General features: G+C 40.9%; 1 protein-coding gene across 5 annotated transcripts; it reads right to left on the reverse strand.

The window, feature by feature from the left end:
- Nucleotides 1-1,508: 1,508 nt before the first annotated feature.
- On the reverse strand, nucleotides 1,509-22,411 carry LOC110968807 (chloride channel CLIC-like protein 1). 5 transcript variants are annotated; one of them, XM_051947220.1, is made up of 10 exons: nucleotides 20,776-22,411; nucleotides 20,381-20,579; nucleotides 20,204-20,293; nucleotides 12,652-12,762; nucleotides 10,295-10,516; nucleotides 9,438-9,578; nucleotides 9,262-9,361; nucleotides 4,340-4,437; nucleotides 4,093-4,242; nucleotides 1,509-4,008 (listed from the first exon to the last, which is right to left on the reverse strand). In XM_051947220.1, the coding sequence occupies exons 2-10, from the start codon at nucleotides 20,516-20,518 to the stop codon at nucleotides 3,496-3,498; spliced, it is 1,563 nt and encodes a 520-aa protein (XP_051803180.1). In that variant the 5' UTR covers nucleotides 20,519-20,579; nucleotides 20,776-22,411; the 3' UTR covers nucleotides 1,509-3,495. The 5 variants fall into 5 exon arrangements, with proteins under 5 accessions (XP_051803180.1, XP_051803184.1, XP_051803181.1 ...); XM_051947224.1 differs by lacking the exon at nucleotides 20,776-22,411 and adding an exon at nucleotides 18,415-18,458 and having other exon boundaries at nucleotides 20,381-20,405; XM_051947221.1 differs by having other exon boundaries at nucleotides 9,474-9,578; nucleotides 20,381-22,411.
- Nucleotides 22,412-22,508: the final 97 nt, after the last annotated feature.

Genomic DNA, 22,508 nt, shown 5'->3' on the forward strand with positions numbered 1-22,508 from the left:
TACAATCGGAAATGAACTTCTGCCGTGTCTGCAGTTGAATACCTAAAAATATCGATATCATACTTTTTAATATCGATACAGTATTGTGAAACGAAATATCGCGATATATCGCCGAAACGATATTTTCTTACACCCCTAGTCAAAACTGCAAAAACTATGAATGTATGCCCAAGGAATCGTCTAGGAAATATCCAGGAACCTACCAGGAACTATCTAGGAACTACCCAAGAACCTACCAGGAACTATCTAGGAACGACCCAGCAACCTACAAGGAAGTCCATCATTACTTTAATATACGAAGGTCAGTCCATCAGGAACATTTCAAGAATTTTGAATGAATCCTCAAGGAACCATGTAGGAATTACCCAGGAACCTGCAAAGAACCACCTAGAAACTAGCTAGAAACCTTCCAGGAACCATCTAGGAACTACCTAGGAACCTACAAAAACTTTGAATGTATCCCTAAGTGCAGTCTCTAAAACCATCCAGCGCTACGACCAAACTGGTTCATGAGGACCGCCCCATGAAAGGAAGACCAAGAATCTCCTCTGCTGCTGAGAAGTTCATCCAAGTCTCCAGCCTCAGAAATACCAAGTAAACAGCAGCTCAGATTAGAGCCCAGATAAAAGCCACCCAGAGTTCTAGCAGCAGACACATCTCTACAACAACTGTTCAGAGCAGACTGACCAATCAGGCCTTTATGGTCAAATAGCTGCTAAGAAACCACTACTAAGGAAAAGCAACAAGCAGAAGAGATTTGTTTGGACCCAGAAATACCAGGAATGGACATTAGACCAGTGGAGATCTGGAAGGAGAGTGATGGAGTGCTGCTGAGGTCACCTGACCTAAACCCAATCCAGATGGTTTGGGATGAGATGGAACACAGAGTGAAGGAAAAAGGACCAACAAGTGCTCAGCATCTCTGGAACTCCTTCAAGACTGCTGGAGAACCATTTCAGGTTCTACCTCATGAAGCTAGAGTGTCAAGAGTGTGTAAAGCAGCAATCAAAGCCAAAAGTAGCTATTTAGCAGAATCTATCAGTGTCATCAATGTTTTGACTTATTTCACACTTTTTGTCTGACATCATTCCAGATGTGTTCATTTATAGTTTTGATGCCTTCAGTGAGAATCTACAACGTAAAAAAATCTTTTCTTTTCTATTTCAATTTTACATTTGTTTTCAATTGTTTATTGATAATTTGTTATTTTTAATTGTTTTTACTATAATTACCGTTTAAGTCGGTGCCACTTCAGACATCATTGCTGCACCGTTTCAGACTTTTATTCAAAGTAAGTATTTCTGTAAAACAGCTGCCTGAACTTTTGTTGAGAATTTAATGTTTTTCACTGTCAAAATACAACTTACCTGATTTCAGGGTTCAGTATCTCCAGACATGTAACTGAAAATGTAAATAATTAAATCCTGTTACATGGAAACACTTCAGGTTGTGGCTGTTCTGAAAATATGTGCCATCATTTGTGGGTATTTAATCATACATTACGAGTCTCGTACTTCACAACACAGACATTTATTTTCAGAACTATTCTTGTATTGTAAAACCAGGTTCCTTATCCTCACACAAAAAGAACAAATTTATCTGGACAGAAACATAGTTTATTCAAACAGTAGCTTCAAATGAAACAAATGACAGCAGAGTAAATGTGTAAAATGGGAAAAGGGTTTCATCAATAAGCAGTTTCCAACTTATTATCAAAGATATCGAGCATGATTTATACATCTGGGCTGTAGTGTCGACAAATAATAAACTGTAATGCACATGAGGACAATGAGAGGGAGCTTATAAAGTTGATTACTGGTCTTTTCAGCAACTTCTGAGCTTAACATCTTCCTTTTCAGCAGCTAAACGCACCGACAGGATCACCGGTTACGGTGAGTCACCAACTCTGAATCTTTTCTTTTTTTTTAAGAAAAAAAGCACATCCAGTGAGCTGAAAGGCTGTTTATCGAAGCCTTAATTCTTCTAATCAATTCAAAATTTTGTGCTTTTGTCCAAAAATATTCTTCTTTGAATCATCTCCCTTTCACAATGTCAATTTTCATTGATTTGTGATGTATTTTGAAAACTTAATTAATTAATTTGATAGGGACAGTGCACATTAATGAACGTCTATGTAGACAGCAATAGACGTAAATATACCGGATTATAGCAACAACGCTGATTTACATCCGCAGTCCCTGGGCTTGTTAAAAATAAATAAATAAATAAATAACAGCGAAACACAGGACGACACGTCAGAATAAAAGGACAAATTAATGTTTGGGTTTTTTTTGTCCAGTTTGGTTTTAAAATGTAGGAAATTCACTCATACAGTACCAGACAGGACAGTCCTGAGATGTTTATTTCTCTGCCAAGAAACGCAGTGGAGTTATGCGACGATCGGCGTACGTGTGTCTGTCTGCAGCATCACTCAAAAACTGATGGATTTGGATGAAATTTTCAGGGAAGGTCAGAAATGACACAAGGACCAGGTGATTAGATTTTGGCAGTGATGCAGCTTATAGTCTGGATCCACGGATGTGTTAAAGATTTCCGTATCATTGTGAGATAGCGTCACTGTAAAGGCTGGTTTATGCTTTCCACACGGACAAACGACGTGGAAATGAGATGATTGGAAATCCACTTGAGAGCACGTGTGTGACTTTATACTCCATGTGGCATCTGCTCCCAAACTGCAGGGGGCAGTGCATCGTAAACACACATCTACTCAGGTACTAAACTAGAGTAGAATAAGCTTGCCATTGTTTACACCACGGCATTGTACTGAACAGTTGCATTTCAATAGTTAGTTTTAATCTCATGCCATGAACTGTTCATGAAACGGTTACCACGATTGTACAAATGCCTGTATTTCTAATTTTCTGCTGCCAGGAGCTCCTGTTCTTCCGCATGTCTCCGTCCACATAGTTAGAAAAATTTGGAGGTGCATAACATGGAAATTTTCCCCTTGAGAAGGAACGTGTGAGGAGGCGTGGCAAGCATAAAACCAGCTTAACTACGACAACAGGTGAACACTACATCACCTGTCTGCCAACGATCCTACTACAAATCCACCACTGCAGACTTATCAGGACTTATCTGTAAGGAAATGCTACGACGACTGATCGGCCTTGGCGGAGTACTGTGCTCTCTGATTACTTTTCTTATTTACAGGGAGATCACCCCCTTTACTATAAACAAAAAATAAAAGGAGGGATCATTAAAATTCAGTAAAAGTGGCTTCAGTATATTTCACATCCTCTGTATGCAGTTATTATAGCCACATAAATATCTTAACTGCATAGAAAATCATGTTCCATCCATCCATTCTCTATACACCGCTTTATCCTCACTAGGGTCGCGGGGGGTGCTGGAGTCCATCCCAGCTGACTCGGGCGAAGGCAGGGGACACCCTGGACAGGTCACCAGTCTGTCACAGGGCTACATATACAGACACACAATCAGTAGAAAACCATGTTCTCCCTTGTAAATGACTTAATTCAGTTCTTCTCTGTTGGGTTCATCCAGAGAAAGTTTCCCTTTTATCTTTTTGTTCTCTGTTTGAGGTGATTCGGCAGGTTTAGCTTGAGCTTCAGTCGCTCCTTCCGGCTCCTCCTGCTGGTTTTCTGAATCCGTGGAGAGATTCTGCTGGGATGCAGGACTCTCCTCACACCTCGCAGCGTCGGCTTCGTTCTCGCTGGACCAAAGGTTGGCTGATCTCAGCGTCTCTACGGTCAGTCGAGGCGGCTCTTTTCTGGGCCTGTTGGGTCGCCTCTGGTGCACGTTGTTCCTGGCATCATCTGGTTGGTGTCGTGGTGCTGGTTCAGGTCCGGGTCCAGGTGCTGGTGCTGGTTCGGGTCCGGGTCCAGGTGCTGGTGCTGGTCCGGGTCCGGGTGCTGGTTCAGGTCCGGGTCCGGGTGCTGGTGCTGGTTCGGGTCCAGGTGCTGGTTCGGGTCCGGGTGCGTTCCCTCCTGCTAACTCGTCACGGTCCCTGTTGAACACGAACGCCTGCAGAACAGCAAATAAACAGAGAAAAGGTACATCATCTGTCCGCATTAACTTCCACGAGTGATGATTTATCGAGAGCTTTACCATGAAGACAAGCATGGTGATGGTGAGGAAGACCAGGGGCTGCACGGCCACCGGGAGATCCTTCAGCAGCACTTGGAGAACCTCGCTGATCTCCTGACCGATGTATTTCAGCGGCTCATTGATGAAGGTGGTGATGGTGACCGCGATCGCCTGAGCGGAAGGAGACGTTTAGTAGATTTCACCGTTTACAAACAGGCAAAAGGAAAGTTTTAAAGTCGTGGTGGCAGTAACCAGAACAGTGACCTACCTTGGTGGGAGGCACCAGCAGAATGGGGTTGATATAGACGATGTCGTAATATTTCTTACAAGGATCATCTTGAAAGGTCCGAGTGCTTCTGAACCACTCTGCAGACACACAAAGAAAGATCTTCAGCTGAATTGACCCACTAAACAAGATGTGCAACAGAAAAACACAACAGTAAATATTAACTACACAAAGATAACATTTACATTAATTCCTCGTAAGCTTTTATTGTGAAATCTTGTCAGCTGAACAAGTGACAATCGGCAAAATTACCCAAAAGACTAAAATCACAGCAAAAACAGATGCAAAATCAACAAGAAGGGTTAGGTTTAATTTCAACGTCCACTGCAGAGGGGCCTGTTTCACAAAGCAGGTTTATTGAAAACTCTGAGTTTCTTAACCCTGAAATGAGGGAAACTCAGTTTTCTGTTTCACGAAGCGGTAAAGGTAAATTAAGCCTGAGACAGAGGGCCTGTTTCACAAAGAGGGGTAACTTCAACTCTCGGTCAGTTAGCGCAGTAACAGACTCTATGACTCTAACCTGGTCACCAGCAGGTTTATCTGAGAAAACCTCGAGTTTCTCTCTGTCTCCGCCCTCTTTCAGCCACACGCTGTTTCATTTCCTCATTCATTCAGTCAGTAAGCGAGCGAGTTTTGGCGTAGAACAGCTTTTATTAACGATCCAGTGGATAAAGGAGCAGCATTACTGCACAGATAGTTAAATATTCATCGGTAGATTGTTATCAGACCGAGCATAAATGTTCCGGACAATTATCGGTTTGAGCGGTACCGTTTAGTAATAGTTTCAAGTCCATAATCTACATAAACAACCTAATCCGTCCTTACATTTACATTACCAGCCGCAGTCATGCTCTCACATCCAGCAGATATTGTGTGTTGCGCTGCGGTTCTTTGCAAATGGAAGTTTTTATATAATGTCGGAGATCCAGAGCACTACAGTAAGACAACTGTATGCAGGACAGTCAGAAAAGTTTTCCTGGCTCTGAAACGACTTTTACTCATCATTGTGGACATAAACCTGTCAGAACATCAAGGAGGATCCACAGGATTACAGGTGAATGATGTAGAGATCTGTTAAATTCATTTTAAATCATATTCTGTTAATGACATTGTACTGCAGCCTCAGACTGGGATTAGTCATTTTAATTTCTTTTAGGATTTCCCAGTGTGATTGGCTGCATAGATGCACACACATCCCCATCACAGCTCCCTCACATCATGAACAGGAAGTCCATTCACAGCATAAATGTGCAGGAAGGCTACAGGTAGACTGACTACTGTTTCTAAATGTTAAAGACTGCATCATAGTTCAACATCTGTCATTCTCTGCACTGTCCAGATCATATGTGATGCTGCATACATCATTTCTAATGTGGAGGCCACGTGGTCTGGGTCTGTTCATGACTCCAGGATTTATGGAGAGTCTAACCTGAGCAACAGACTGCAGCGTGGTCAGCAGCATAAAGATTTTCACAATAGAATTCTCTTGTCTCTCTCCTTTAATATGCTCTGATGTATCCACTATACATTACAGGAGAGTTTGATGGCCTTCTGCTGGGTGACAGGGGTTACCATGACAACCCAGGCTGATGACCTCATACCCTGACCCTGAACCAGGCCCCCAACAGAACTTCAACCGGGCTCACTGCAGGACCAGAGCCTGGGTGGAGATGACCATAGGCCTGCTGAAAGCCCGTTTCCAGAGCCTACGTCTCCTCAGGGTGACCCCTGAGAGGGCCTGTGATATTACTGTGGCATGTGTTGTTCTTCATAATATTACCACTATTAGAGGAGAGCAACACCCCGCCCTACAAACTGAAGACCCAGATGATGAGCCCATCCACCTGCAGCTATCCAGGACAGCAGAGCAGTCAGAGACACCGTATGCAATAATCACTTTAGAGTTTAAGTCACCATCATCCCCACCACAGCAAATAAAGACATGATACACATTTCATTTGCTCTTCTTTATTTCCTACAAATAAAGAGATAGTTCAGTTAATGTTCCAGTAGTTAACATAATTCACCTGTGACCATCACCACCTCTAACTTGTGCTCCAGTATTTCAATTTCCAGATCTGCCCTCCTAATCTGTTTTTGGATTTTTCTCAGCAAATGCAGTTTATAAATCCGTTTTACTGATAACTGGGAATACATAGAGAACATTCAATTATACAGTTGCACATGAATTCCACAGAATGAAGCTCTGGTGTTTCCTGAACATCCATCTCACTGTGTCAGTCTGTGCAGTGGAAGATGAGGAACCATTCTGCTGCTGTCCAGCCATTCTCTGTTAAAAAGGATGAGAATGTGCAATACTTCAGTGTAGGCTAAATGTAACACTCTATATTCCACCCAAAATGTGAATGGGAAGAGAACTATCAGTAACATTCCTCTGTATGCCTTTCTGGATCCCCCTCTGTAAAGGCAGCAGACACAGTTTCATCCTCTTCATCCTAGATCAGTGACATGTTTCAGTAAACTTAAACTACCATTTGGATAAATCTTTGGAGTGTTGCCTACTTACAATTACAAGGTCTGCGGTGTGAAGGGGCCAAAAGACAAAAAAGACACAAAACAGAACTAAATAATCATACATATGTATGTGTATATATATATATATATATATATATATATATGCATCCATGACCTTTTATTCCACCTGTTTTACAGGCATCTACTTTCTTTCTGTTGGCTGAGCAGAAGTCTATGTTAGTTTAAATAGGCTTAATTATTTAACAGGACATGATATGGATGCAGACATTTAGGCTATGTGTGGATAAAACAACTGCACAGTCAAACAGCCACTTAATATTTAGGCTACTTTACAATGTAAAACATGATCAACACGAAGTACCTCCATGAAATAATGCCGAGGTCTGACCCGTTTGAACAGTGTTTTTATATTTCATCTTAAGCTGCTGCCCCGTCGGGATTTCACCTAAATGAAATAACTTCATATTCTACCATTCAGACAGTTATTCCCTGTAATATTATTACGATTACAAAGGACTACATTTAAACTTACGCATTGATCCGGGCTGTTCTCCACGCCGTCTCTCTCTCTTTTGCAGCTGCAGCGGTGTTGCACTTCTTTCTAAAAATGTCTTCAAACTCGCCATATGAGCGTGTTAAAAACTTCCAGTTCAAAAACGCAGCCTTTCGCTTCCCCGTTTCCATGGTGACTCGTCGAATCGGGGCTCCATTGATGCTGTCTTTTCAGAGTTGCGGTGCACGCGCTTAACTCCGGGTCAAACCACTCCGAGTTGATTAACCCAACTCAAATCAGCCGTTGTGAAACCGAAAACTCAGAGTTTTCTATCTCAGAGTAGATCAACTCAGAGTTTCTTGAACCTGATTCGTGAAACAGGCCCCTGGTGTCAAAGTCTTAAGATTAAGTCTGTCTTCAGAAATATTGGGTAATTTTGACCACAAAAAATGACACAAAATCACTACAAAAATGACTAAAACTCGCCCAAAGACTCAAAGTTGCCCAAAAAAAAAACCAGAACATGCAAAATCACCACAAAAGGGGACAAATTTCCTCAAAAAATGGAATTTAACAACAAAACGATGCAAAATTTCCACAAAAAGAGGATAAATCATATACAAAACAGACAAAATTACCCCAAAGACTAAAAATCACAACAAGAAAGGAAAATGGCCAAAAATTGACACAAGAAGGGTGAGGTGACAGGTGTTTGGCCAGAATAAGTTATAGAAAACGAAAGGATCATTTTTATCTACATTTGATACCAGATTCATCTAATAGACAGGATTTCTTCACTGCAAACACTCAAAATCTTACCAAGTCTATTTGTCACATTTTGAGTGAAAATGTCTCTTCCTACTTGATTTAAGATAAATTCACTTAACAAGTGACATTTCAGCAAGACGGAGGGACTTGTTTTAAGACAATGCATCTTAAATACCTCGTTATGTCAAATAATGTTGAAATGATCTTGTTTTGAGTTGAATTTTACAAGAAAACTCAAATTAACTTTAACCCTCGTGTCTCACTGCGGGTCAAATTAACACGTTTTAAAGTTTGAAAATGTGGGAAAAAAACTTTCACAGTGAAACTTCTGATGTCCATATTTTCAACATTTTTGAAGAAATCTTTGAACATTTGAATATTAGAAGTTTTACTGATATATATGGAATCACTTTAGATATTTTTAGGATTTTTGCTAATTTTTTGAAAATATTTACAAGAACTTTCTTGCCAAATTTGGGAGATTTTTTTTAAAATAAAATTTTTGAGGGAAACTTTGAAGGAATTATTGGAATTTTCTTCCTGAAAGTTTTGCAAATTTTCAGAAATTTGGGGAAGTTTTTGCTGATTTTTTCAGACGAGGAAACAATATTTTTCGGTGCCCATAAATGAGGACAACAGGAGGGTTAAAATATCTCAAATTAGGAGGTTACATGAACGCAAAAATCTATTTTTGAGTGAAAAACTGCTTCTTTTTTTTTTTTCATATCCGGCTTATTTTAATACAGCTTAGCTTGACAATCCCGGTAAAGTAGAGCTTAAAATACGTTTTTCCAGCTAATTTTTAGATCTAAATATTCTAAATATCATATCTTATTTCAAGAAATCTTCACTTGTTCTATTGACAGATTTTTCACTTATTTCCAAGTAAAAGTTTCTTGAAATAAGTTTTTTTTTCTTGTTTTGAGAGGGCCATTTTTTCCAGTGTTCTGTGTCTAAATAGTTTTCTGAGAGTTCAAAAGTCTTTTTAAATGTGTCTTCTGCATTTATGGGCTGAACAATGTTGCATATTTTCATAGCATGACGATAAAACTGTGCATTTCTTCATTAAATGTTGAAAGTATCATACAAAGCTGTGTACATTTCATAGATTTACCCCAAAACGAGACGTGTTTTGTTGTCGGTTTACCTGCCAGATTGTCAGTCCAGTCAATTTTCTTCACTCCGACACATTTTTCATTGAAACTGTCCATCTTCACTACATTGTTCTGGTGTTCAGCAAAAGCAATCTGAAAAACAAAGGACAAAACATCTTCATTCTACCAACGGCACAAAAAAGCAAAGGTCCAAAGTGCTCCTCTTCACCTTGTACAGATGGAGCCAGTTCAAGACGATGCTGACCAGGAAGCAGGCGATCAACAGTCTGACGGACAGCTTCAACCAGGGGATCCTCCACCACAGCTCGGTGCAGATGATGACCTTGATGATCAGAACGCCCAAACCCATCTGGAGACAGGTTACAGCAATAAAACATCAAGAAAATTCAAACAGTGCTGGGCTTCAGGTCAAAGGTTAAGCTGCTTTGAGCTACAAAGTAAATAGATACACTGAGGAGCTGCAGTATAAACACTAAGGTCTCTTGGAGTTACCCTCTATGAGGAGTAAAACCCAGAAAATGACCAAAACACCAAAAATCTGACAATTAATAGAAGATGGTGGAGTTCCTGTTGGGTTTAGGTTATGGCTCCAAGAGACTTTTTTGTTTGCCCTGACGTCCTACATATGCACACAAAATTCCATAGACATAGGTGAAATGCACTGCGGGGGCTATTTGTTAAAAATGCTGCAGGGGACGCTATGACTGGGAAGGTATTTTGGTATACGGATGTGATCAGGGCAGGACTCTGATCAAACATGTAAAAAAAATTGGAAGATGTGACACCAGAAGAGCTATAATGGGAAGAAAAAGTTGCAAATAAACTTGTAATGACACTATGCTGAGGATAAAGGAAATTAGTGGACTGTGGTTTTGTCACACAGTAAAAAACAAGAAATCTCGGTGCAGATTTGTGTGCCTCTAGTGAAAAACCAGTTCCAATTCATGAGTCTCACTAAAGCTACACGCAAAACAGACTGAAGTAAGATCAATCTGAACACAAACGGTGTGACTGAAGCATCTAAAGAATTATGAAAACAGACTTTACATTCGTGAATGAGGTTACCATTAATACGGTATTGAGCTCCACTCCAAAGGTGTCTTCAAAACGCCACTTCCAGGGCTCATTGTCATGTGGCTTTAGGTCCACCGGTATCTGACTGATGATGTCGTCCAGAGCTCCTGTCCTCCACCTGTCTTCACCCTCCAGAAGAGTCTGGATTTCCGTTACGGTCTGTCGTGACAGTTTGATTTTGGCGTCGTAGAAGACGTCTGTGGAGTCACTGGGCTGTGGAGAAATAAGGATGTGTGTTTTAAGACTGCCTTCTTCTTGCTTAGTTTTTTTGGCAAAATGAGCCTCATATGTTGTTAAATTTCAACATGAAGACAACATGGAAGCAACTTGTAACTTTGCCTAATAACGACAATATAGACCGATCAGGCATAACATTCTGACCACCGACAAGTGAAGTGAATCACACTGATTATCTCTTCACCGTGGCATATGTTAGAGACAGCAAGTGAACATTCTGTCCTCCAATTTGATGTTAGACGCAGGAAAAATGAGCAAGCATTAGTATTTGAGCGAGTTTGAAAAGGGCCAAACTGTGACGGCTTGATAGCGGGGTCAGAGCATCTCCAAAACTCCATCTCTTGTGGGGTGTTCCTGGTCTGCAGGGGTTAGTGTCTGTCAAAAGTGGTCCAAGGAAGGAACAGTGGTGAACCAGCGACAGGATCATGGAAGACCAAGGCTCAATGATACACGTGGGGAAGAAAGTTGGCCCTTGTGGTCCAATCCAACAGGCCAGCTACTGTTGGTCAAACTGCTGAAGACATTAATGCTGCTTTTGATAGAAAGGTGTCAGAATACACAGAGCATCACAGTCAGGATGTCCATGCTGACCCCTGTGCACCGTCAGAAGCATCAACAATGTGAGCATCAGAACTGAACCACGGAGCAATGGAAGGAGGAGGCCTGGTCTGATGAATCAGGCTTTCTTTTACATCATGTGGAAGGCTGGGTGCATCGCTTACCTGAGGAACACATGGCACCAGGATGCACTATGGGAAGAAGGCAAGCCAGCGGAGGCAGTGTGATGCTTTGGGCAATGTTCTGATGAGAAATCTTGGGTTCTCCCATCCATGTGGATGTTACTTTGACACGTAGCACCTACCGAAGCATTGTTGCAGACCATGGACACATTGTCATGGAAACGGTATTCCCTGATGGCTGTGGCCTCTTTCAGCAGGGTAATGTGCCGTGTCACAAAGCTAAACTTCTTCAGGAATGGTTTGAGGAGGTGTTGGCTTGGCCTCCAGATTCCCCAGATCTCACTCCAATACAGCATCTGTGGGATGTGCTGGACAAACAAGTCCAATCCATGGAGGCCCCACCTCATAACTTCCAGGACATAAAGGACCTGCTGCTAACATCTTGGTGCCAGATACCACAGCACACCTCCAGGGGTGTAGTGGAGCCCATGCCTCCATGGGTCAGGGCTGTTTTGACAGCAAAGGGGGACCAAAACAATACTAGGCAGGGGGTCATAAAGTTATGCCTGATTGGTGTACAGACCCCTATGAACAGATTGAGTCCGTGTCAACATTTTAATATGTCAAAACAGAAAAATGTGGAAACTTGTATTCACACATCAAGTTCTACTGATGTTAGAGCCTCAAAAGTTGGTGAAATGTTGACCAAATGCTGTATTTGAGTATAAAAATGGATCCATCCAATTATGTACACATACAGGAACTGTCTAGATTCACAATACCAGCCTAGTTTGGAAATTTTGCTCCGTTTTTCCCCCATTTTCAAGGGCCGATAGTTGTTCATTCTTGTCATTTTGAATAGTTTCGAGTTATTTGGGACAAGACTGATCCTATTTTGGACAGATTTCACGTCAAAATAGCAAAATTTAGAAACTTGTCTGGCCAAATTCACCACACATCAAGTTCTACTGCTGTTGGAGACGCAAACGTTTGTGAAATGTCAACCAAAGACTGTATTTTCAGTAGAAATATGGGATGCCTCCATATATACACATTTACAGAAACCTTTGGTACCACCCTCATTTGAAAGTGTTGCGCTTTTGTTGGATTGCAAGGGCCAATAATCGAATATTGCCTTCTGTTGGAGTCATTCAGCCATTTCCATCTGCTGGAAATAATTTACTCTGCGTTCCCAGCTAATTTAATGGATTATACTTCTGGGGATATTCAACCATAAATGTGGCTTTCCAGTTACAATGTTTTACCAAATTTAAAAAAGAGGTTTGAAAAATTGTCAACATTCTGCCAAGAAATTTTCAGAACTTAGTTTTTTGGCTCAAATAAAGATGGAGACAGAACAAAATCTGCCATACAGTGACATATTTCATCAAGCCTTTCAGAACTGACATTAAACATGAAGTGAGCACCTACCACACCAACTCTTTGTATTTCCTTCCGGAGTCTGTTCAGGATCCTCTTGAACAGCTGGTTACATGTAGGCTGCTGTGACATGAGCTCGATCATCTTCTTCTGGTCGTCAATCTGAATGAAAACAAAGCACCAAGTTTCACACTGAACACCCGACTGAATCAATTCCCATGACAAATAGCAAGGCAGAGGCTTGTTTCTAAGAACACTGGATGAATTTTCAGACATTTTAGACAAATTCTGAAACATTTTAATACCTTTTAATTAGGGCTGCAGCTATCAATTAATCGAATAATCGTCTGTCTCATGAATGTTAGAGCATCAAAAGCGGAAGTGAGCGCGCTATGAAACAGAAATAACCGTGTTATATATGCACTAGGCCTGCACGATTCAGGAAAAAATATGAACCTCGATTTTTTAGCTTTGAATTGAAATCACGATTTTCTTCCACAATTTTTTTTCCACAAAATGAAATGTTTATTAAACACCATGAATGAAAAAAATGAGGGCATAACATAAATAAGCCTTGATAAATAAATAAAATACAATCTACTGAAGTGTCAGTGATTTTTCTTTTTAAAAAAGATGCAAATAAAGTTGAATAATTTCTTTCAGACTTTCAGGCTATGCTAAATTGCCCTAGATTAGACCCTGAACATGGCACAATACAGTACTTTAATAAACATTAATCTGTCAAAATACTCAAATATACTCAAAGTCCACACACAGGTTAGTTTTGTTTTGTGGAAAAGGTAGTAACCAGTGGCCATTCAGGTACGCTCTGAAAAATTGTAACATAAATAGACTTAAAAAAATAATAAAACATCTTCAGTGGCAAAAAAGAACTTCCTCTGAGATATAGGTTAGGCGTCTCAATGGGCCCTGATATACCCTGAGCATAGCATTTAAAGATTCCTTGCCAGAAAAACTAGCCTGTCAACATGCTCAGGCTTTAGTGATGTGCGGTGACATGTCACTATATTCCCCCCTGTGCTGAACAGCCACTCAGAAGGTGAACTGGTAGCTGGGATGCTTAAGTATTTCTTCCCTAACACAGACAACCGTGGATATTGACTCTAATGTTGCTGCCACCAGATTAATAGATCGTCTTCACTGTCGATGCTGCCCATCAGAAGATATGCTTCCAGCTCTGAGGCCACTGCTGTCTCTTGACTTCGGGACTCCTCGCTGCCTTGGGCTTTCTTGAAGAAACTTCCAAGGGTCTTTCGGACTTTCTTTAAAGAGGGTCCTGGGGAGGGAGTTGACTGTGGAAAGGAAATTAAGAACATCAATATTCACTAATATCACAATAGTTCAGTTTTTTGAAGAAAAAATAATTGTACACTTAAAATGTGGAAATGACCTTACCGTGGCTATAGTAATGGAAGTCATCTCTTCAGCCAGTCTGGCTTTAAGTGTGGCTCTCTTCTCGTCGCTGACGTAGGTCATTTTGAACCGAGGATCAACGCTGGTGGCTATGTCGAGGAGATCCTGAGTGCTCGGGTCACTGTATTTATCTTGGAGATATTTCAGGATGTTTGACTTGACTTTTTTTGTGAGTTCGGTGTCATCATCTTTCACAACCAAAACTGAAGTCTTGAAAAGGTGGAGAATTGGCTTCACAGAGGATACGTTGACGTATAGCTTTCCAGAGAGCGCATCGGTGAAGTCAGCCAGGGGACTTAGGGTGCTGTTGAGTGTCTCAAGGACTTCTACGTCCTGATATCCAGGAACCAGATGTCTAACCTTTCGATCACTGGAGAAAACCCGGGTAATGGCTGGAAGCTGTTCCAGGATCCTCTGAACCATTGTCTGCCTTGATCCCCATCTTGTAGGGCATTCAGTTTTCAGTTGATGCTCAGGGAGTTTGAGCTCTTTCTGAGCTGTGGTAAGGTCTCTCCTCCGTTTCCAGCTGTGACTAAATGCACCCACGATCTTCTTGCAGAGTCCCATGACACGGTCAATTCGTGAATCCTTCATGGCATTTTCTAGAGGAAAAATACAACATAGATCAGTACAACATGAACTACTACTCTGAATGTAATCTTTAATGTAGTAGAAGTAGCCTATGTCTGACAGTTTAAGGGGAAGAAAAAAAAGCAGCTTACCAATGGCCAGATGTAGCCGATGGCCAAAACATTGCAGCCTGGTCCACTCGTTGATGGACATTGCCTTCACTGTTTTGTCCGTTGTCTGTTGTTACACACGTCATTTTCTCCTCTTCTAAACTCCAAGATGCTAGGGCATCCTTTAGCCCCTGTGCCAAGATCTCACCCGTGTGGTCTTCAGGAAAAAAAGATGTTTGAAGGCACTTGCTCTTCATGGTGAAGTCGGTCGCAATGAAGTGGACAGTAAGACTCATATATGGCTTCATTGTCCGACTGGACCATAAATCAGTTATTGCAGCAAAATAATCCGCTTCTCGCACTTCTGTCTGTATTGTGGCTCACAGGTTATTGTACATAGCTGGCAGTGCAACGTAGGAAAAGTAGTTTCGGGAGGGTACTGCGTAGCGTTTGTCTAGCGTTTGAATCATTTTCTGAAATCAGGCACATTCTACCGTGTTTATGGGGACCATATCTTTTGCTAAGTGGTTAGCTATGGCTTCTGTTATTTCCTTACTTCTCCGGGAGTTAGATGGGTATGGCGTTTCGTTGTACAAGGTTGCCGTTATCGATGTCTGCACTGTCGGATGACTTTCAGACTTTTTGCCTCTTACGGCTTCATCATATTGCAGCTTATGGTGACATTGGAGGTGCTGGGAAAGATTGGTGGTGTTTCCTTTCGTTGTTGCAACGACAGTCAAGCACATTGGACTGACTCTCGTCGTCTTCTCTGAAACCAAAGTAGTTCCACACCACTGAAGTACCACCTTTTTTAGGAATGAGGTCGGGTTGGGTGGTGGGCTGACTCTCCGCGCTACCTGGGCTTTCAGCGACATCCATCTTGCGTTCATTTGTTCACTGGGGCGTGACCAAAAGCCGCTTTGTTATTGAACAAGGGAGAAGCCTTGGAGCGCTTGTTCACAACTTCGACACGTACTGCTGGGCGCCGGCACTTGGGAAAGAACAAAAAAAAAATCGACGTAATTTAGAAATGAAATCGCGTGTAGGGGTGAATCGACATTGAGGTTCAAAAATGATTAATCATGCAGGCCTAATATGCACAATACAGCGCAGATGTCCATGCTTCTACGCTGTTTGCGGTTTGTATGCAACATAAATCATCATTTCAGTAGTGTACAAAGGATTATATATTGTATAGTTATTTATTTTTTTGATTTTATGTTATTTTGTTAAAACACGGATGTCCGTCTGTGTTCGGACGGTTATTTCTGTTGCATAGTGCGCTCACTTCCACTTCTGATGCTGCGACGTGCATGAGACAAAGACAGACGCTTAATCGATAGCAGCAGCCCTACTTTTAATTAATCTGGACCAGTTTTGAGTCCTTCTGAAACTTTTTCCAAGACATTTTATCTTAGTTTGAGTACATGAAGACCAGGGTATATACACCAATGTTGAAGTTAAATTTACTACCATTTAATACCTTTTTTTACTACCTTCAGATTTTTTTTTTTTACAACCATCAAGACACCGAGTTGCAAGTATTAATCAGAAACCTTTTTTGATATGCACGCACATTTTGACATACAACACTTACATCATACTTACCACTATCCAGAGACCTAGTTATTTAGCTACAGGGTATTAGTTACAGTCAGGGTTCCCACTGAAAATTGAAAACTAAATTCCAGGACTTTTCCAGGATATTCCAGGATAAAAATCATCCAATTTCCAGGACTTTGAACGGAATTTCTGAAACAATTTTCTCATACAAACTAATCTTTCTGGCCTCCTCCACCCCTTACAGCCAGCCAATTCCACCCACTTTATTATACTATACAGTCTACCTGTGTTAGATAACAACATTAAAGTGTCAGGTAAAATACCAACTACAAAAATTCAGCAAAATTATTGTGCACACTACTAGGCTATAGATGCCATTTCAGCAGAACAGAAAGCAGACCACCACCTTAAAGGGGAACTTCGTTTTTTTTCAACCTGGGGTCTGTTTTCATATGTCATTTCATACATGTGAGTGATGGAGAAATGAATTTTCGACATAGCTCCAGTATTTAGCCAGGCAGGCAGCTTAGCAGCTCAGCTCGCAGCTCAGCTAGCGAAAAGTATGGGGCAACTTGCCCCCCCACGTCAAAGCCCGCCCTAACATGCCTTTTTTCCCCACACTGACCGGCTCAGATAGTCTCAATGAGTGTCCCACAACATACTAGAGATGAGAATTGAACGAAAACCTCCACATTAACTGGCGATCGCTCTTTATTGTGGTCTGTATCCAAATCTCAGGACGCTAGAAAGCAAATCTCATTCCGAAATCGCGTGACTTCGCGCGCTATCGTGGAGGTTTTCGTTCACTTCTCATCTCTAGTATGTTGTGAGACACTCATTGAGACTATCCGAGCCGGTCAGTGTGGGGGAAAAAAGCACGTTAGGGTGGACTTTGACGCGGGGGGGCAAGTTGCCCCATACTTTTCGCTAGCTGAGCTGCTAAGCTGCCTGCCTGGCTAAATACTGGAGCTATGTTGAAAATTCATTTCTCCATCACTCACATGTATGAAATGACATATGGAAACAGACCCCAGGTTGAAAAAAACCGAAGTTCCCCTTTAAGGGAACGTTTCTACAACTACGTAACAATGCACCAATCTTTCCAGAGTCATGGCCACATAAAATTGTACATGATACTACTATAGCCTACTAATATATGTAATGTAATAGCCTACTAATATACATTATGTAACATAATACAAAGTGAACAAGACGACATGGTCATCAATATCCCCCGCCACATGTGATGTCTATGAGTCCATCTCCAAAATAGTGATCAAGGGCCATAACTCTGTTAAATATTATCGCACAGGTCTCATTTTCGAACTTGATCAAGGTGTCCATGGTGTGAAGCTACACACTAAATTTCATAATCCTAGCTGTAATAGTTTCAGAGAAAAGCTGTCCCCTTCATCTCGGACGGATGGAAACACGGACGGACGGAGGCCAAACCTATATCCCCCTTTCCACTTCGTGGTGGCGGGGGATAATAATGGGACATTCATAATCAGTAACCACACAGAATTCATCTTTTGATCTTCCTTGAAAATAGTCACTCCAGTGATTTCAGTTTCTGCTTGAGGTCTTCTAGTTTCTTTTCCAGTTTCAGATTTTCATCTGCCTTCTCAGACACTTTCTCAGACCCCGAATTACAACAAAATACCGAGGGGGACAGTTTTTTTTTGTGCAGTTGTATTAATGCAGTGCGCATTATTATATATATATATATATATTTAAAAGGGGCAAAAGAGGGCACTTTTCAATACGAGGCAAAAAAAGGGCAGGGGCTGAAGTCCCCCTTTAGGTCTATGTGTGCACGTGCATGGCTGCCATAATCATGTGATAGGTGCAGACATGACACACTGTAGAATACTGAGCACAACCAACATCCATGAAACACTAAATTCAAGGACTTTCAAAGACTTTTTTAGCTGATAATCCTAATTCCAGGACCACCTGATTTGTGGCAGTATTTCAGGACTTTTCCATGACTTTCCAGGATCACTTTTTTTCCAGGACTTTTCAGAATTTTCAAGGACCGTAGGAACCCTGTACAGTAACTGGTGCAATGTGAGGTGGGGTGCCTTGCTTCAGAGGCGCTTAAGCGATGGAATGGTATTGGATTTAAACTTACAACCTTCTCAAGATTGACTCCCAACCATCAGGCAACAGCCACGAATACTATAAAAGAAGAGATTTAGACAAAATATTGCACATTTATTTCCTGTCCCCATGGAAGGCTCCACTAGCCCATTAAGAACATATTTAACAACCACACAAACCAGTAAAAACAAATTGAGACAAGGATTGAACGACCAACTAGGTTTAAACGACCAACAAATCTGCATGCAAATTTTCACAAAACACTTAATCAAAAAGAGAGCAGGGTGACAAAATAAAAAAATCTTGTGCCAAGTGCCTTAACCTTTAATAAAATAGAGAGAGCGACAGAGACAGAGAGAGAGAGACAAAATCATCCAGGGAGAGCATGTCAAGTTAGCATTGCAGCAGCTAAGTCAGCTATGTGCTCAGTCCGCACACGGAGGATTTCAGCTCTGTAACGACCAATGAATGCATTGCTATGACGTCGACGTGAGCGACTGATTAACATTCCGGTATAAAATTTTGCAAGCAAGATATGTTTTATTTTGTTTATGTTTATTTTTTGATTAAAATGAAACACCTCATTGTTTAAAAAAAACATAATACCTTGTTTTAAAAAATAATACCTTTTGCCCAAATTTAAAACTTTTTAAGGCCATTAAATTTTGCGTTTTTGATTATCACTTTTTAATACTTTTTAAAACCCCGCGGACACCCTGGAAGACTCTTGTATTCACTCTTGCAGCAAGTTTTCAACTCATTTTGGACAATTTAAAGAAGTTTTTGTCATTTTGGACAAATTCTGAGTAATTTTTGAGAGGTTTACATTATTTTTGAACAACTGTTGAGTCATTCTGGACAAATGGGAGAGATTTTTAACACCTTTTAATTAATTTGGAGTACATTTGAATCTTTCTGGACAATTTTCAAGGCATTTCGTCCAAGTTTGAGGGCATCAAGACTTTTGTCTTCACTCTTGCAGCTGGTCTTCAATGCATTTTAAACAATTTAAACAAGTTTTTGTCATTTTAGACAAATATTTTTGTCATTTTGGATAAATCTCGAGCCATTTTTAACACCTTTTAATTAATTTTGGACTACTTTTGAGCCCTTCTGGACATTTTTTTGAATGCCTGAAGACTGTTCACTTTTGCAGCCTAAAGCAGGACAATTGGTGAGTTTTACTCGTGGTTCAGATATTTCAGAATTTTGAAGTCAACCTGGACACATTTTGAACAATTGTGAACTAATTTTGGCCAATTTTTTAGTGCACAAAGACTCTTGTGGTCACTTTTGCAGCTAGGTTTCAACACATTTTGTACAATTTAAACAAACGTTTGTCATTTTGGATATATTTTGAGTCATTTTGGATAAGTTTCAATTATTTTTGACTAGTTTTGAGTCATTGTGGACAAATTTCAAGCTATTTTGAACACCTTTTAAATCTTTCTGGACTAGTTTTGAGTCTTTCTGGACAATTTTCAAGGAATTTTGTTGGGGTTTGAGTGCATCAAGACTCTTACAGCAGAACATTTTGTGCGTTTTGCTCATGGTTCAGACATTTTACAGTTTAGCAGAAGCACCTGTAGAAACTAAATCAGTTCAGATTTTAGCTAGTTGACTATTTGTTTGTGTTACATTGCAGTTCGGTTTCTCACTAGCATGTAAAGCTAGGAAGCTAATTAGCAGTGGGAATTAGCTGTGGCTGTAAGGGATGTCAGAGATAAACAGTCCTGGGGTTTGCACACCAATTAAAATAGATTTTTACCACCTGAAACCTTTCATTTGCTTAAAACTGGCACAATGTGGAAGCGACCACCAACCTGTTTCTGTAGATCCTCTACTTGCTTTGTACAGCTGGTGGCTACAGCCTCCTCCTGAAAGTGTTCTGCCTCATTACTGTAGATGGTTGGCTGCAAGACAAACACACATAGATATTTACATTCTGCATGTCACAGCATCATAGCTAGACATCAAGCATTGGTCTGAAAACACTCCACCTGTGCGGGCTTCCTCATCCTCCGGGTGTCTGGGTTATAGTTGAGCATATCGTACGGATCCAACCACTTGTCGTCCACCTGCTGACCCGCTGCAGAGCCAGACACTAACAGACTCCACACCATGACGATGAGGAGCATCCTGGCAGCTGAGGAGACGACTTTTCCCCGTCAACCGCCCTGTGTCAGCCCGCTGGAGAGGCTAGATCCGAACAGGAATGTTCCAGAAAAGTGGATGCTAACGTGGACGGATGCTAGCTGGCTACGGAGTCTAAAACTGAAGCTACTGAAGCTAACAGCTATTCTGACACGTTTAAACTGCCGTCGTATCCCCAGTATTCAATATTTTCAACTAAACAAAACAAGTTCGACGTTGCAAATTCAACCAGAAGCCTTACCGTTGATGACTGTACATTTAAAGTTGGCGGACCAGCGACGTGTGCGTCAAAATATCGAGGCTTGATTCGTTTGGCCAGCGTCACGTGACCTTGCGTAGCCGCACACTTGACGTCATCACGCAGTGTTGCCGAGTAAGTTTAATTGTGAGCTGATTGTGAGTGACTTTGCGCTTGCTTTTCTGTAATGTGGTTTGCAAACTTCGTCAGTCGCTGGTTGCGGGTTTTCGGGCTTGTTTGTTAATGTGTAGTCGCTCATTTGGGCTTGCTTTGCTGCCTGTATGAACCCCTCTAGCAACATTCGTTCCCAGTTCTCCAAGAGAAACACGTTTGTTTGTCCTTTTCCGGCCGGACCAGAAAAATCAGAGCATAATACCAGGGGTGAAAGTAAGATAAGATTCTTGCAGGAACTGTGCAACTCAAAAAAAATTTTAGTTTGTACGTAAAGCGTGCGAGCATCGTATAAGACAGATGCTGATAAATCCTGCTCTTTTCTGACTCCTGTCCACATCCTTGAGTGCATAATGTAAGATGTTAGACACATAATTTAATATATGGCAAAACATTTATTTTCTTTAGGGGAAGTCGGGGAGATAACATTAGAACAATAATAACATTATTAGTAGTGCAGTAGCACTACTCTGTGACACCAGCAGGTGATAGTGCTAACCAATGTTTTCCCTGGCCTTTATCTGTTATTTGCACACAAAATAACAGATTGTTGCATTTACGGCACTGTGCCTCATAATGATAACATGGGAAATGGAATTACAGAGATTTCCACATTTTTCACAGAGGGCTGTAGTAGTCGTCTTCCTTTTCTTTATAGTGGCAAGCCATGTCTGTAGTTGAGATGGCTGCTTTCCTTCCCTTGGCCAGCCACGTCTTCACATAAGGCATCGGACCCCAATGTCAGAATTATTAGCCTGCTAAAATTAGACTGCTGGCCTACTTAACACATTTATACAAAAAAAGCAGAAAAAATAGTTTATGTAAAATTTTAACAGCAGTGTTTGTTAGTGGCTTTTTTGGCCTTAATTGTATGAAAGGGAGAAAAAGATCAAATCTGATGGTACACAAAAACTCACAATGCATCAAAGTCAGTTTTGTTCCAAATCTTTGTTATATCCAACACTGTGATAACAGGTAAAAAAATCTCCAGGCTCCAACAATTTTTTTATATTGAAAATCAGTCATTTTGTGTGCTTTTCCCAAAATCAGTGACACCACTTATAAAATTGGCATTTAAAATATTTAAATAAAAAAAATATAATTAATGTTTAGTTTGATCAGAACTGCAGTAAATTAACACATTTACGCAAAACAGAGAAAAAAATATTTATCTTATATATTTTTACAGCAGTTTTTGTTAGTGGCTGTTTCTGGCCCTAAAGAAAGGATGGGAATTGGAACAGTACTCAAGGGTTAATTCAGTGTTACAAAAAAATGTAGGCTATCTCATGCTGCAGCAGGTTAGCTGACAGCTGCACAGCTGGCTTACAGCCTAGGCCCACAGTAAATGTAGGCTACACAAAAATCTTACAGCCTACTTTTGTGTTCTAGTCTAGTAACCTTGTCAGCCATTTTTGACAGAATGACAGATTTCATGGTCCCTCTCTGGTCTACTGCATAGCCTACCTGCTCCATGTGCTTCCTCTGCACTTTCCGCTCTCTTTTCCTCAACCTGCCTGTCATCCCTCTTCCTCTTGAAAATATTGTCAATTTTTTTTTGCATT

Source organism: Acanthochromis polyacanthus, chromosome 4 (genome assembly GCF_021347895.1).
Source record: "Acanthochromis polyacanthus isolate Apoly-LR-REF ecotype Palm Island chromosome 4, KAUST_Apoly_ChrSc, whole genome shotgun sequence".
NCBI classification, from domain to species: domain Eukaryota; kingdom Metazoa; phylum Chordata; class Actinopteri; family Pomacentridae; genus Acanthochromis; species Acanthochromis polyacanthus.

Excerpts from the sequence above, each read along its gene's own strand:
- LOC110968807 (XM_051947220.1), bottom strand. The coding sequence starts at position 20,518 with ATGCTCCTCATCGTCATGGTGTGGAGTCTGTTAGTGTCTGGCTCTGCA. Across the intron at positions 12,763-20,203 it reads TAGAGGATCTACAGAAACAG|ATTGACGACCAGAAGAAGAT; the intron begins GTTGGTGGTCGC and ends GTTTTCATTCAG. Across the intron at positions 4,438-9,261 it reads CTGGACTGACAATCTGGCAG|AGTGGTTCAGAAGCACTCGG; the intron begins GTAAACCGACAA and ends GTGTGTCTGCAG.